General features: G+C 41.2%; 1 protein-coding gene and 1 long non-coding RNA gene across 2 annotated transcripts; one reads left to right on the top strand and one right to left on the bottom strand.

Moving 5' to 3' along the window:
- On the bottom strand, window positions 1–12234 carry LOC101469984 (extracellular calcium-sensing receptor-like). Its single transcript, XM_014408495.3, has 5 exons — window positions 12226–12234; window positions 11710–11814; window positions 10389–10616; window positions 10105–10228; window positions 1–905 (listed from the first exon to the last, which is right to left on the bottom strand). Exons 1-5 carry the CDS (start codon window positions 12232–12234, stop codon window positions 1–3), a joined length of 1371 nt encoding a protein of 456 aa, XP_014263981.3.
- A 1237-nt stretch (window positions 12235–13471) lies between these two features.
- LOC143412477 (uncharacterized) lies at window positions 13472–15367 on the top strand. The gene is made up of 4 exons (XR_013092971.1): window positions 13472–13613; window positions 14020–14098; window positions 14477–14572; window positions 15335–15367. It is a non-coding gene; the product is annotated as an uncharacterized LOC143412477 (long non-coding RNA).
- The last annotated feature ends 56 nt before the right edge of the window (window positions 15368–15423 follow it).

Genomic DNA, 15423 nt, shown 5'->3' with positions numbered 1-15423 from the left:
CTATGGTGCCTTCTTCCCCATAATATGTTTTTTTGTATTATTTTCTGGTTTCAGTAAGATGATATAACATTTGGGTATGAAGATGCAAATTAGCAATCCAAAACTGGAAGCAAGTATAGCAAATATTTCTACAGCAACACTGAACTTCCCAGGAGAGCTAACATATGCTGGGATAAATGTAATCCACACTGCACAGAATATCAGCATGCTGAAAGTGATAAACTTGGCCTCATTGAAATTATCGGGTAGTTTTCGAGCTAAAAATGCAAAAATAAAACATAAAATAGCCAGAAGTCCTATATAACCAAGAACAGCCCAAAAGCCTACAGCTGAGCCGAGGGCACACTCTAAAGTGATTTTATCTTTGATTTCCTTAAAATTCTTAAACGGAAAAGGAGGAGAAGTTGTTAACCAGATGATACAAATATTAACTTGTATAAGAGTGAATGCTGTAACACAGAGTCTCTGCTGTGTCTGCCCAAACCATTTTTTAACATTACTACCTGGACGTGTAGCTCTGAAGGCCATTAAAACAACTATTGTTTTTCCCAGAAGACAAGAGATACAGAGGACAAAGGTGATGCCAAATGCTACATGTCGGAGCATACAGGACCAATCAGAGGGCTGACCAATGAAGGTCAGAGAACACAGGAAGCACAGAATTAAGGAGAAGAGCAGCAGGAAGCTCAGTTCAGAGTTGTTTGCCCTGACAATAGGAGTTTTCCTATACTTGAAGAAAATGAGTATCACAATAATTGTCATGCATGCCCCAAATAAAGATGCTGCAGTGAGCAGTGCTCCCATAATTTCTTCATATGACAGAAACACTGCTTCCTTCTTTATACAGGCATCTCTTCTTTCATTTGACCAAAACTCAGGTAGACATCTCACACAGGTGATAGAATCTGGAAATTAATATTGAAGCAGATGTTACACTTAATGAATACAATTTTTTATGCCTCTGCTATGATATATTCTACTGGTGTTGAATTAGAAGTGCATAAACAACATTATTATTGAATGGCTGCCACACTGTTTTGTGATCAAATGACGATTTAAAGATATAACTTCTAGAGCATTCATCAGAGTTTATGAATGTGGTATACTTGTCCTTTGCATTTTAGAAGCAATGTGCAAATAATTCTAAATATTTAGTAGCAAGCACAAAGGCAGAAAGATACACAATTTTACATAATACATCCTGTTACAACAGTGGTTCCCAAAGTTTTTTTTGCTAGGCACCCCCCTTTGTTTTACAAGAAAATTCTTTTTTTTAAAAATTCATACCGCAATGACACTGCGGTATTTCTTAGGCATGTCCCCCACTTAGGGAACCTCTGTGTTACAAGATCAAACATGTATCTCTCTTTCTAATAATACATAGTTTTCTATGGCAGCACTTTTTATTACAGCTCGGCATTTGTAAGTAATACCACTCAATTACTGGTGGTAGTTTCTGTGTAATAAGCAGAAACAGAAATACAAAATGCAAAACTGCCTTTCTGTTTAATAACATATTAGAAAGTCTTTAGAATCTTTTTCTTCAATTGATCTTTCTTAGTTAACTTCAGTAATTAATTCCTCCAAACCATCAACATGTCTTCCTGACTGCATTCATACAAGACTGCACAAAGAAGTCCTGCTATTAATTAATGTGTCAATCTTAAATATGATCAACCTATCTCTAATAATTTGCTATGTAGGCCTTCAAGCTTATGGAACGCCAGGACTGCCATAATGAATTAATTAAATACACCATTAAATAATTAATTAAATGTGTCAATAATTAATTAAAATTGGAATTAATTAATTAATTAAATAGTTATGACACATGTAATTAATTAATTATTGACACATTTAATTAATTATTTATGTATTTCACATTTTAATTAATTATTGACACATTTAATTAATTAATTATTGACACATTTAATTAATTATTTATGTATTTCGCATTTTAATTAATTATTGACACATTTAATTAATTATTTAATGATATATTTATTTATTTCATTTTGGCAGTCCTGGTGCCTGGCTCTCATCATGAAATAATTTTATCTGTCAGCCTCACCCATCAAACTCAGGGGGCGGGGTTAACGCTGCCCATGCAGCTTCTCTAACATTTGATTGGTTGCCGTGCAAAGTAAGTCAAAACAGGTCGATCCTAGATAATCGATTGCTTGTGTAGACTTGGGGCAGCCAGGTATCCCAGAATGCAGATCAAATCACAGGCAGCAATGGTGGTGGAGTAGTTTTAAAATACCCCGTTTTTCTGTCACCAGCTACACTTTTAACAGTGTTTTAGCCGCGAATGTCGCGCCATACGTCTGGTCAGGTTGTCAACATAGAACATGTTTGCAAAAGTGCTCAGATGTTTTCAGAGATTTTACTAGCTCTGCTAACAATTTGCATGCAGAGTGCACCCAGGGGGTTACGTTAACCGGTTTGTTTACATATTCCACTCTCCGTGTTCCACATGTTGCATTCGCAGATTCTCATTTTCACCGAACGATTGTCTCTTTCCGCCTGGTCTTGTGTCTCTGTGCTTCTGTAACATAAAGAACGAGCTGACATTTTTCTCACGAAACCAGCGATCAGCTCAACAGACCCTCAGTTTACCTGCATGCATCCCCCTCCTCACCTGTCAGCTGTTTAACACCTGCTGCTAAGGAAGAGTACCCAGCCACTGGTACAGATACGTGGACGACACCTGGGTCAAAATCAAGACACAAGAAGTGGAATCCTTCACTGCGCACATTAACGTTGTGGATAAAAACATCAAGTTCACCAGGGAAGACACAAAGGGCAATTGTTTGCCTTTCCTGGACTGTGCTGTGCACATTGAAGAGAACCGCAAACTCAACATCGAAGTTTACCGGAAGCCCACACACACGGACCAGTACCTCCTCTTTGACTCCCATCACCCTTTGGAACACAAACTTGGAGTAATTAGGACCCTACACCACCGGGCAGAACATGTTCCCTCTAAGCCTGAAGGAAAAAAGAAGGAACACACACATGTAAAGGAAGCACTCCAAACGTGCGGCTATCCTAAATGGGCGTTCTTAAAGTCAGCAAAGAGGCACAGAAAAGAAGACCAGACACCAGCGAGGGAGGATAAGAAGGACAGACGCAACAACATTGTCATCCCCTATGTAGCCGGTGTATCAGAGAAACTCAGGAGAGTTTTCTCCAAGCATGACATCCCAGTATATTTCAGACCCAGCAACACGCTCAGACAAAAACTGGTTCACCCGAAAGACAAAACGCCAAAACACAAACTTAACAATGTGGTGTATGCTGTACAGTGCAGCGAGGAATGCTCAGACCTCTACATTGGAGAGACCAAACAGCCACTTCACAAGTGCATGGCACAACACAGAAGAGCCACCTCCACAGGACAAGACTCAGCAGTCCATCTGCATCTTAAGGATAAAGGACACTCTTTCGAGGATGCCAATGTTCACATTTTGGACAGGGAGGACAGATGGTTTGAAAGAGGAGTGAAAGAAGCCATCTATGTCCACTGTGAGCGACCATCTTTGAACAGAGGCGGGGGTTTACGACACCAACTCTCTGCCATCTATAATCCAGTTTTGAGATCCCTTCCCAGACGCCTTAACGCCCACTCACATCCTGGGCCATCTGCCCTCAGGAATTCGCATGATAAGGTGGGGCCAGGTTTCACAATGAACACACCCGAAACTCTGGCTGATTGGGACCCACACCCAGTTACACACCTTGGCTCAGGCGATTAGAGGATCATCAGGGGGTCCTTTTGTCCCTCTGTGGGGGGTTTCTCCCACTAGGTTTATATCTGGGACTCTCCACCATTTGACCCTTAGAACTGAAGAAGCTTCTCGGATGAGAGGTGAAACGTCTTCAAGCAACTTAAAGAAGTCCAGACGCTTTTCTTTGCAAGCTCCTTTGACTACGATGACCTGGATGACTGAGAACCTTCACAGACATTTTTCCTTACAGAGCACTTTATAGGCGAGCCAGCTTTATCAGCGGCTGATGTCCAATCACACAGCTTTGAAACCTCAGCTGAGTTTTAGCTCTCAGTGGTTAAACGCTGGACTTCATTCACTCAGGTTCTGTCTGTCGGGTCACGTTTACTTCGCTGTTTTATTTACAACTGAGCAAATCGGTTTGGCTGGGGTTAGAGTTATGTTTCATAACTGCATAGTTTCACAGACGTTTAATGGTTCACTGGCACATGTGTTAGACTGAACTATCATCTAAATATCATCTGATTTTTAATAGTTATTCAACTGTATTCTAAGCACCAGCTGTCTGTTAGAATGTGATTTTTTTTCTCTCTCTGTTGGCAGAGATATAAAAATGCGCAGGAAAATCTGACATGCATGGCGAACTTCACCGACGATATTTAGGGAGTAATAAAAACACATCAAACATAAATAAACCATTTGCCTGTCCCCATTATTGAGAGCATTTTCTCTTCTTATGTCAACACTCTCTCTCTTTTTTTTTTTTTTTTTGGCTTTTTCGGTCATGTTATGTTTACCTGTCAAAGGCTTGTTACAAACTATGAAACACATCGTGCAGACTTCTGGATGTTAGAAGAAAACTAATACTGCTCATGAAGGAGACTAAAGGCAGGAAGGTGTCCTTTAAAACTAAACATGTTAATAGGACCTCCCTATTTATATCATAGTTTATGATATAGCACGTGTATTTCAGTAATAGCCTGCTGATTTCAGTGTAGTGGTGAACAGTCACACAGCTGACATAGGCGTTATCTGTGATACTCCTTAACTATAATTTATCCAAGTTAACTTCAGTTAACCATTCAGACAGTTCTTTTGCAATGAAAAACATAAACACCCATGCTGCCGGTAGGTTTTCTCAGTGCCAGCTGTTAACATTATAGCTGCTTATGCAGTAACCATGGTAACCACGGACTCTGAGCGGCTGGATCGACGGAGGTCAGACAACAATTTTACATGTATGATCTTAAAACAGGACACAGCCACTATACGTGCTTGCCTCACATTTGTTTATATCTAATCTTCCTTTTCAAACATTTAAACAGCAGCGAGTCTGCAGCTGAGGGAATACAAACTCAAATTGTCGGAACAGGTTTGCTCGTTTCTTGGATTCATTTGGTGATTTATTAAATCTATAACTGTTATTCTAATCTGCTGCTGAGTCTCTTGCACTTTTCTTTATGCTGTATATTTTCACGTCTCTGGAATAGTTGGCAGTTAGATAGTCAGCTGGGAAACTTTGTGTTAACTCATGGAGCTGAGGATATCGTGGATATGCTGACCTCGCTCCGTGGTGTACAGGGCCGTTTACCCTCATGATTAATATTCACAATAAAAATATTAGCCGAACATCATGAAGTCTGTATGTGTTTCATAGCGTCGAACAACCTTTGTACAGTTAAAGCCAGCAGTTACTACATGACAGAAACACCAACGTTATCTCTTTTATGCGTTTATACACAGGTCACGCTGATTACTGAACAAAAACCCAAAGATCAGATGTTAAACAGATTTATTTGCTCTCTCTCCTCCTTAAACATTTTTTTAATGTTAGTTATAATTCAGAATTGGCGACTGAAACACGTAGGACACATAAGAACTTCAGGAAATAAAACACCGATAAATATAACCTCAGTAAAAGAAGTCAGCGGGGGTTACTACAGCTGTGTACTGGGGCCTGCGCTTTGTCGGTGGGATTGCTTGCGAGGCGAGCGGGTCTATCCCACGCTTTGCCGTGAGACTGGGCAGACATCTCCGACATCATCGAAGCACTTTTGCAAAGAGGCTGTATCTTGACAAACCGACCAAACACATGAAGATTAAACCACTACATTCTCGGCTAAAAAAATATTAAAACGGTATTTGGTGACACACAAACAGGGTTTTTCAAAGTTCAGTTCTGTTAGCTTCCACGTGCCGGTTGTTGTGTGCTAGAAACAATGGCCACCAGGCCAAAGCAATGGTTTTGACTCGATCAGCGTTAACCCCGCCCCCTGAGTTTGATGGGTGAGGCTGACAGATAAAATTTTTTCATGATGAGAGCCAGGCGCCAGGACTGCCAAAATGAAATAAATAAATATATCATTAAATAATTAATTAAATGTGTCAATAATTAATTAAATGTGTCAATAATTAATTAAAATGTGAAATACATAAATAATTAATTAAATGTGTCAATAATTAATTAATTACATGTGTCAATAATTAATTAAAATGTGAAATACATAAATAATTAATTAAATGTGTCAATAATTAATTAATTACATGTGTCATATCTTTATTTAATTAATTAATTCCAATTTAATATCCCCTTGGCTTGCTGCCGGTATGTTGGGGTTTTTCCCGGTGGATGAGAGGGTTTGTTCCCTGCGCCTGTAACCCGTTCCCCGACACAGGGGAACGGGTCCTGACCGCTTATGCGCCGAGTGGCAGTTCAGAGTACCCAGCATTCTTAGAGTCCCTGGGGGGGGGGGGAGAGTTCTGTTGTCCTGCTGGGAGACTTCAATGCTCATGTGAGTAACGACAGCGAGACCTGGAGGGGTGTGATTGGGAGGAACGGCCTCCCTGATCTGAACCCGAGCAATGTTTTGTTATTGGATTTCTGTGCAAATCACAGTTTGGCCATAACGAACACCTGGTTCGAACATAAGAGTGTCCATAAGTGCACGTGGCACCAGGACGCTCTAGGCCGTAGGTTGATGATCGATTTTGTAATCGTATCACCACACCTGTGACCATATGTTCTGGACACTTGGGTAAAGAGAGGGGCTGAGCTGTCAACTGATCACCACCTGGTGGTGAGTTGGATCAGGTGGCGGGGGAGGACGCTGGACAGACCCGGTGCACCTAAACGCGTAGTGAGGGTGTGCTGGGAACGTCTAGCAGAGGCCCCAGTCTGCGAGATCTCCGGCAGAGCTTCAACAGCATTCCGAGGGAGACTGGGGACATTGAGTCCAAATGGACCATGTTCAGCGTCCCCATTGCCGAAGCTGCTGCATTGAGCTGCGGCCGCAAGGTGGTTAGTGCCTACCGTGGTGTAATCCCCAAACCAAATGGTGGACACCAGAGGTGAAGGGAGCCACCAGGCTGAAGAAGGAGTCCTATCGGGCTTGGTTAGCCTGTGGGACTCCGGAGGCAGCCGACAGGTATCGACAGGCCAAGCGGAATGTGGCTTGGGCAGTGGCTGAAGCAAAAACTCGGGTGTGGGGGGAGTTCGGAGAGGCCATGGAAAAAGACTTTCGGACTGCCTCGAAGAGATTCTGGCAAACCGTCAGGCGTCTCGGGAGGGGAAAGTGGTGCTCTACCTACACTGTGTATAGTGCTGGCGGAGTGCTGCTGACGTCGACTGAGAAAATTGTTAGGCGGTGGAAGGAATACTTTGAGGACCTCCTTAATCCCACTGACATGTCTTCTGAGGAGGAAGCAGAGTCTGGGGATGAGGGGAATGACTCGCCAATTTCCGGGGGCGAGGTCACTGAGGCAGTTAAACAACTCCTTGGTGGCAGAGCCCCTGGTGTTGATGAGGTCCGCCCCGAGTTCCTGAAGGCTCTGGATGTTGTAGGGCTGTCCCGGTTGACATGCCTCTACAATGTTGCGTGGAGATCAGGGGCAGTACCCCTGGACTGGCAGACCGGGGTGGTGGTCCACATCTTTAAGTAGGGAGACCGGAGGGTGTGTTCCAACTACAGGGGGATCACACTCCTCAGCCTCCCTGGGAAAGTCTATGCCAGGGTGCTGGAAAGGAGAGTTCGTCCGCTAGTCGAACCTCAGATACAGGAGGAACAATGCGGTTTTCGTCCTGGTCGCGGAACACTGGACCAGCTCTTTATCCTCTCAAGGATACTTGAGGGTGCATGGGAGTTTGCCCAACCAGTCTACATGTGTTTTGTGGACTTGGAGAAGGCATTCGACTGTGTCCCTTGGGGTGTCCTGTGGAAGGTGTTGCGGGAGTATGGGGTGTCTGGCCCATTGCTACGGGCCATTCGATCCATATACAACCGTTGCAAGAGCTTGGATCGCATTGCCGGCAATAAGTCGGACTCGTTCCCGGTGGGTGATGGGCTCCGCCAGGGCTGCCCTTTGTCACCGGTTCTGTTCATAATTTTTATGGACAGGATTTCTAGGCGCAGCCAAGTGGCGGAGGGCTTTCACTTTGGTGGCCTCAGAATCTCATCTCTGCTTTTTGCGGATGATGTGGTTCTGTTGGCTTCATTGGGTGGGGGCCTCCAGCTCGCACTGGAACGGTTCGCAGCCGAGTGTGAAGCAGCAATAATGAGGATCAGCACGTCCAAATCTGAGGCCATGGTTCTCAGCCGGAAAAGGATCGGGGATGAGTTCCTGCCCCAAGTGGAGGAGTTCAAGTATCTCGGGGTCTTGTTCGCGAGTGATGGGAGAAGGGAGCCGGAGATTGACAGACGGATTGGGGCTGCAGCTGCAGTAATGCGGACGCTGCACCGGTCCGTCGTGGTGAAGAGGGAGCTGAGTATAAAAGCGAAGCTCTCAATTTACCGGTCGATCTACGTCCCTACCCTCACCTATCGAGCTGTGGGTAGTGACCGAAAGAACAAGATCGCGGATATAAGTGGCAGAAATGAGCTTCCTCCGAAGGGTGGCTGGCCTCTCCCTTAGAGATAGGGTGAGAAGTTCGGCCATCCGGGAGGGGCTCAGAGTAGAGCCGCTGCTGCTCAACATCGAAAGGAGCCAGCTGAGGTGGTTCGGGCATCTGACAAGGATGCCTCATGGGCGCCTCCTAGGTGAGGTGTTCCGGGCATGTCCCACCGGGAGGAGGCCCCAGGACAGACCCAGGACACGCTGGAGAGATTATATCTCTTGGCTGGCCTGGGAACGCCTTGGTGTTCCCCCGGATAAGCTGGAGGAGGTGGCTGGGGAGAGGGAGGTCTGGGCCTCTCTGCTTAGGCTGCTGCCCCCGCGACCCGGCCTCGGATAAAGCGGATGAAGATGGATGGATGGATAATTAAAAATAGAATGGGAGGGAGAGTATTCAGTTTTCAGGCCCCTGAAACCACCTTCTATAGAACCAGCTTCCAGTTTGGATTCAGGAGACAGACACTATCTCTACTCTTAAGATTAGGCTTAAAACTTTCCTTTTTGCATATAGTTAGGGCTGCATCTCGTGACCTTGAGTCCTCCCTTACCTATGCTGAAATAGGTGTAGGCTGCTTGGGGATTCCAATGATGCATTGAGTAGTTCTTCTTCAGTTACCTTTCTCACTCCCTATGTGTTAATAGACCTCTCTACATTGAATCATACTTGTTATTAATCTCAGGCTCTTCTCCACAGCTTATCTTTTATCCTGTCTTCCTTCTCTCACCCCAACCGCCCCTCCCTGAGCCTGGTTCTTCCAGAGGTTTCTTCCTGTTAAAAAGGTGGTTTTCCTTCCCACTGTCACCAAAGTGCTTGTTCATAGGGGGCCATGTGATTGTTGGGGTTTTTCTCTGTATGCATTGTTCTAGGGCCTACCTTATAATGTAAAGTGGCTTGAGATTACTATTGTTTTGATTTGGCATTGAATTGAATTGAAAAACGCAAAAGGTGTTTCCTGGTAGTCATTACTATTCTTTAAGTGTGATTATTAATATGTTATTAGATAGAAACAGGCAGTTTTGCATTTTGCAGCTCTGTTTCCTGATTATTACACAAACACTCAAACAGTAATTGAGTGCTAATAAATTAGAAAGTACCATATTATTACATTCTTGTTTCTGCCTTGTTACCCTACTATTTCCACTTTTTTACCAAGCTGTAGTTCCACATTATTACCCCTAGATTTTGGGACTTACTATCCATTTACATAAATGTCAGCATTTTATTATTATATTATGCTACCATGATATTACTTCGATATTAAGTGGTTATCACTTTATAAGTGAGCTGTAATAACAAATGCAAACATATATACTATTCTGTGGCAATGTGTTAAATATTTTTAAATATTTCAATCAGGCAATCTAGATGGAGATTATCTCTGCATAAAAACATTCATCAAAATGCTTAAATAGTTCTCGTATGGCGTTCCTACATACATAACTTTGCTTTGTAATGCACCAAAGTTAGAATGAAATATCACCGCACCTGTAACGTTGCTGATTTCTCCCTCTGCACATCTTATACAGTCATAGCAGCAAACAGGCCTTCCTTTCTGGAGTACCTTGTGTGTTCCTGGGGGACATTTCTCATTGCAAACTGACACAGGCACCTGAATGATCAAGAACATTTAACCGTGTATAGACACTGAGAAAAAATTGTGTCTATGGTGTTCTATGTCAAACGATTTCTTAATTTTGAAGCATTAAAACCAAAATAAACAATTTAAGTACATATACATACAATAAAAAAGGAATTGTATGATAGCTTACCTGCTTTGAGTTTCTTGCCCAAATTAAAGACTTGTTTTGCAGTTTTAGCTGTTTCTCTGTAGTTAATGATATATCATAAAGACCAACTATGACAAACTCCACAACGCCGTTTTCTCTTGGCTGCCAGTTTATAATGTCATACTTTGCTGCTGGATCTCCATTCTCATTAAAGTAAACTTCATCTCCTTCCTTAGTTGTGAAATGGATCTTTCGTATGTGTTGCAGAACCTAAGAAGTATGTCATAATTCAATTCATAGCATGACAAAGATATTACACACCTACTGACTGAAAAATATGCAAGAATCAATTTTTAATTAAAAATCTTAATGTGAACACTGTCATGTAAATTAGCAAAAAGCTCACCATAAATGGATCTAGCTGCACATTTTTGTTACATGTTTTATTACAGCTGAGGATATTGTGAAGTGCATGGGCCACTGCATACACTCCTTTGTAGACATTGTTAAAGATAGGCATGAGAGACATGTCAATGAAGTTATTTTGAACTCCAGTCATATCTTCATGTCCAGTACACTCTCTCTGAATGTCTGCTGATGACTTCAACTCCTTGAATTTACAACTAAATGTTGTCTCCCAGAACTCAGTAAACAATTCATTATTAGATGGATTAATTGGCTTCTTATTCAGTATGAACTCTCTCAGGCCAGTGACATGTGCTTTGGGAATGGAAACACCAATGGCACCATCCAGTATGTGATGCATATCCATTTCTGCTGTTTGTGAATCAAATATCCAAGACTCACTGCCTACCCACTGGTACCCAGATAAGTTATGGTATGAAAACTCATGTAGAAGCACATTAAAATCTGCGCGGGCAAGGAATGCAACAATCACCCTGGAGGTTGAAGCCTTTATAATTTCAATTATCTTTTGTATTTTCACATATGGATCTGTCCTAAAAAAAGATACAGAATACTCCAGACAGATGCCCAGCTGCTGTGCAGTTTCTGTGAATGTGGCCATGCCATTATTTCCATAATCATTATTGGATCTGATAGCTCCAACCCAAGTCCATCCAAAATACTTGACCAAATGGGCCAGGGCTCTGCTCTGGTAGTAGTCACTGGGTATTGTTCTGAGGAAGGATGGGTACTTGGTTTTGTCACTGAGACAAGCACATGTGGCAAAGTGACTAATCTAGAATTAAAAATAAAAAAATATAAATGAAAAAGACACAGAATGAAAAAAGATGAAACTGTTAAAAATAAAACGTTCAAATATAATGCAAAATTACAAAAAGAACAATTCTACTCGGTACTTGTACATAAGATGCACCAGGCAAATATATATAATACCCACCACTGGAATAAAAAAAGGTCCAATGACAGTAGCTACTGCTACGGTTGTAGAAGAAGATGTTGTTCCTATAATGGCCTGCACATGTGCAGGTCTGGTACATGATGTCTTGGATGGTACAGACACATTTTCATTACCATTAGCCAAAGCTAATGTAACTCCTACACTTCTGGCAACAGATCCACAATTATCATAGATTTTATAACCCACAGAGAGTCCTGACAGTAGGTCTGTACTGTTATTAATCTCCTCAATGGCAAAAAGCATAGCCTGGGCAAACTGCAAATCTCTGAAATTTAAACTTAATTGAGACAATTATGATTAATTTGCATTGCATTGTGTTTCTTAAAGCAGACATAAATAATCTGGATAAATCTCAAAATATAAAAAAAAGCATTTCAAATTAAAGCATTCAATGGAAGGAAATGAAATAACTGAGAAAATCAAAATACATTTTACTCCTCTTTTGATAGCCAACAGATTCCTTAAATGTAAATTGATTTGTATTGTGTCATTTACCTGATACATTGTAGTGGCAGAGGTTGGTTCATGTAGGAATCTCTTCTGTCTTTCCAGCTTGTGTGAAAAGAAAAGATAGCACCCAATATAATATCCCCATTCTTAGACAGCAGTGGGTTCTCAGGATCTCCTCGCTGCCTGCACACTGGCTCCTCAGCATGAGAGAGAGATGCCACCAACAACAGATGCAGAAATGCCCATCCATGCTCTGGCAATCTCTGTGTCGATGTCATTTCTTGAGCTAAACTCTTAGTAGCATTAAAGCACCACAATGTAGATGAAGGTATTTATACCTTTTGGTGCAGCAAAAGAAAAAATAGAATAGAGACAGATCATTCCCATTTGATGTACAGGTTCAGCAAACGGAGGGACTCGCCCAAATTTGCAATTTAATGTTGGTTCATATACAGAAAATAACGATACACTGTTAGCCTTTGCAGTAATTTCCATAGCTTAGTACTGCAAAATCAACAGTAAAAAACTCTAAAGGATGTTTGCAGTTTAGTACTGTAATTTGCATGTAATTGTGGGAAAATTCCATGAGATTACATTATTTTTACGGTAACTCACCGTACCCATGGAAACAGCTGTAAAATACAGCAAATGTAACAATTGGTGATGTTACTGAGATTACTATTACACCATCCGGATTTCTGTTGTTTTCTACTGTAGATCTAAGAGTAATTACTTAAATCCTCATTCAGAGTGTATTACTATAAAATGCGATTCACTGTGAAAGTAGTATAACATATAAACTACAATATACAGCGTAATTTTTAACTGAAGGAGTAAGTTACAGCCACACTAAAATTTAATTCCTTGAACTGAATGGAACCTCATATATTAATAAATGTATTTGTTTATTCAAACAATGTGAAACATTATTAATACTGTAAGGTTAGTATTGTGATAGAGTCGAGTATATTTAATTATACTCTTGTAGACATTATGACATTATGCTAGTACATTTATGGTGAACAAAAAGTACATCTAAAAGTTAATTTCAAGAATACTGTTATGTACTAAAACGGGGGCCAATATAATCCCAAGAAGCATTATTAGTATACGTACACTGTAAACCCCAACAGTCTACCTGACTTAGAAAGTTTGTGGATATAACAATTAAAATTCCTCACAAAGTTGAAACAACTTAAAACTTTTCTGTTCGGTTAACGATTCAAACAGTTATAATTGTACATGGCTTAGAAGTTAAGAGTAAATACTGCTTTCTTAATTAAGATTTTTGAGTAAATGTTTTTTTCCGAGCTCCGCATGTGGACGTCATGACGTCATGACGTCTTCTCTCTAACCTGAACGACGTTGACAGAAAATTCTGTTCAATATGGCTGCCCTTCTCGAGCGACTGGAGAACACATTTGGAGAAACTTGTAAGTAAAACGGAATCTTCGTTATGTTTATTTTTTCCGTAAAAAAGCAAGTATATTAATATGTTGCAGCCAATAACTTGTTTTCGAATGCGCTGTTGTGTTAAAAAGCACAGACCCAGGTGGTGAATAGTTGTTCGCGGTTGTTCGCGCTCTTTTTCAAACATAGATTATGTTGTCAGTTTTACAGTTTTAACCGATTAAAACACAACGCAAGAAAGTTGGCGTTTTTACAACAACAGCCTCATTGTTCGGCAGGTTTTTGTTTTTTTTTTTCTTCTCATTAGCATCATTCAAAAGTGACTTAGCTAGCAGTGGCAACTTCTATCTAAAACAATTTAAATATAGCAAGGTGTTGTATATTTAGTGTGCTGATAAGGTTTTCAATATTTTTATTTTTTCTTCCAAGGCTGAAGGCCAAAGACAAAAAGACAGAAGAAAAAAAAATTCAGACTGCAATTAATTTCAGGTGGAGACAGTAAACACAGGTGAGTTGAAAGATCTATTGAAGAAACCATTCATTAAGTCCCTTAAGGTGAAGATTTCATATATTGATAATGATAAAATTAACACAAATTAAAAGTTTCACTGATAAACACACAATTTTTCCTTGCTTTGAACCCCATGTTCTATATAGATCACAGCTCTGATCTGGAGAACACTATTTTAAAATACTGTGTAGGGTTTTTGTCAAATGATTAAGAAACATACTCTCTGTCACAAGAGACAGAAAGGTTGTATCTTAAAAGAAAAGTCTCCAAAATTTAGTAGAGTCTGATGTCATGCAGTTTCATAAACATGTATTCTCCCCAAAGAATGACACCTGAAAACTTTGCGTTAAATGAACTTTTCTTTTCCCTTTTTAGGAGGCGCCTGATATCAACGTGAAACGCACTGCAGTACTTCGTGCCCTTCCTGTATACCTGCGGGAGGAGGACCCAGAATTCTTTTAGACATGTAATGTAAGTGTATTTTTGCATTACTTAAATTCTGCCAGTAAGATAAAATGCTATGGATTTTTTTAAATACAATTTAATACCCTAGCAGCTAACAAATTGTACAAACAAAATACCCTCTCTGTAGAAAACCCACACACACACAGGTCAGGAGCAGGGCACAGGCGTATCACAGCACTATGGCTATGCTGCAGGTGGCCCAAAAACCAGGCTGAAGTCAAGATTTAGTTTCTTTTTGAGATAAAGTCATGAAATAAAAAATTACTTTTTTTTTTAGAAAAATAATAAAAATACAAATTATGTAATGCAAGAAGCTAACACGTTAATGTACATTTTTCAAAAAAAGTAGAGTACCCTAACTCGTTACAAAGTAACCCACTACACTGCTGAATGTTTTGCTAGATTACAGGTCATGCTTGTCACATTCTCTCAAACCAACCTTACTTATTTAATTGGGGCGATCGTGGCTCAAGAGTTGGGAGTTCGCCTTGTAATCAGAAGGTTGCCGGTTCGAGCCCTGGCTCCGACAGTCTCGGTCGTTGTGTCCTTGGGCAAGACACTTCACCCGTTGCCTACTGGTGGTGGTCAGAGGGCCCGCTGGTGCCAGTGTCCGGCAGCCTCGCCTCTGTCAGTGCGCCCCAGGGTGGCTGTGGCTACAATGTAGCTGCCATCACCAGTGTGTGAATGGGTGTGAATGTCTGGATGACTGAATGTGTAAAGCGCTATACAAATACAGGCCATTTACCATTGATACTGTGTCTATTCCAGGCGGACGCATTGGATGAGTCGACCCTCATTGACCCTCCAGTTGCCCTTCTCACAGTGGTTACCGACGGCGCTTCCCAGTCCAGTCCATT

Source organism: Maylandia zebra, linkage group LG14 (assembly GCF_041146795.1).
Source record: "Maylandia zebra isolate NMK-2024a linkage group LG14, Mzebra_GT3a, whole genome shotgun sequence".
NCBI classification, from domain to species: domain Eukaryota; kingdom Metazoa; phylum Chordata; class Actinopteri; order Cichliformes; family Cichlidae; genus Maylandia; species Maylandia zebra.
The sequence above is the reverse complement of the archived record's forward strand: the minus strand, read 5'-3'. Positions and strand labels throughout refer to the sequence as shown.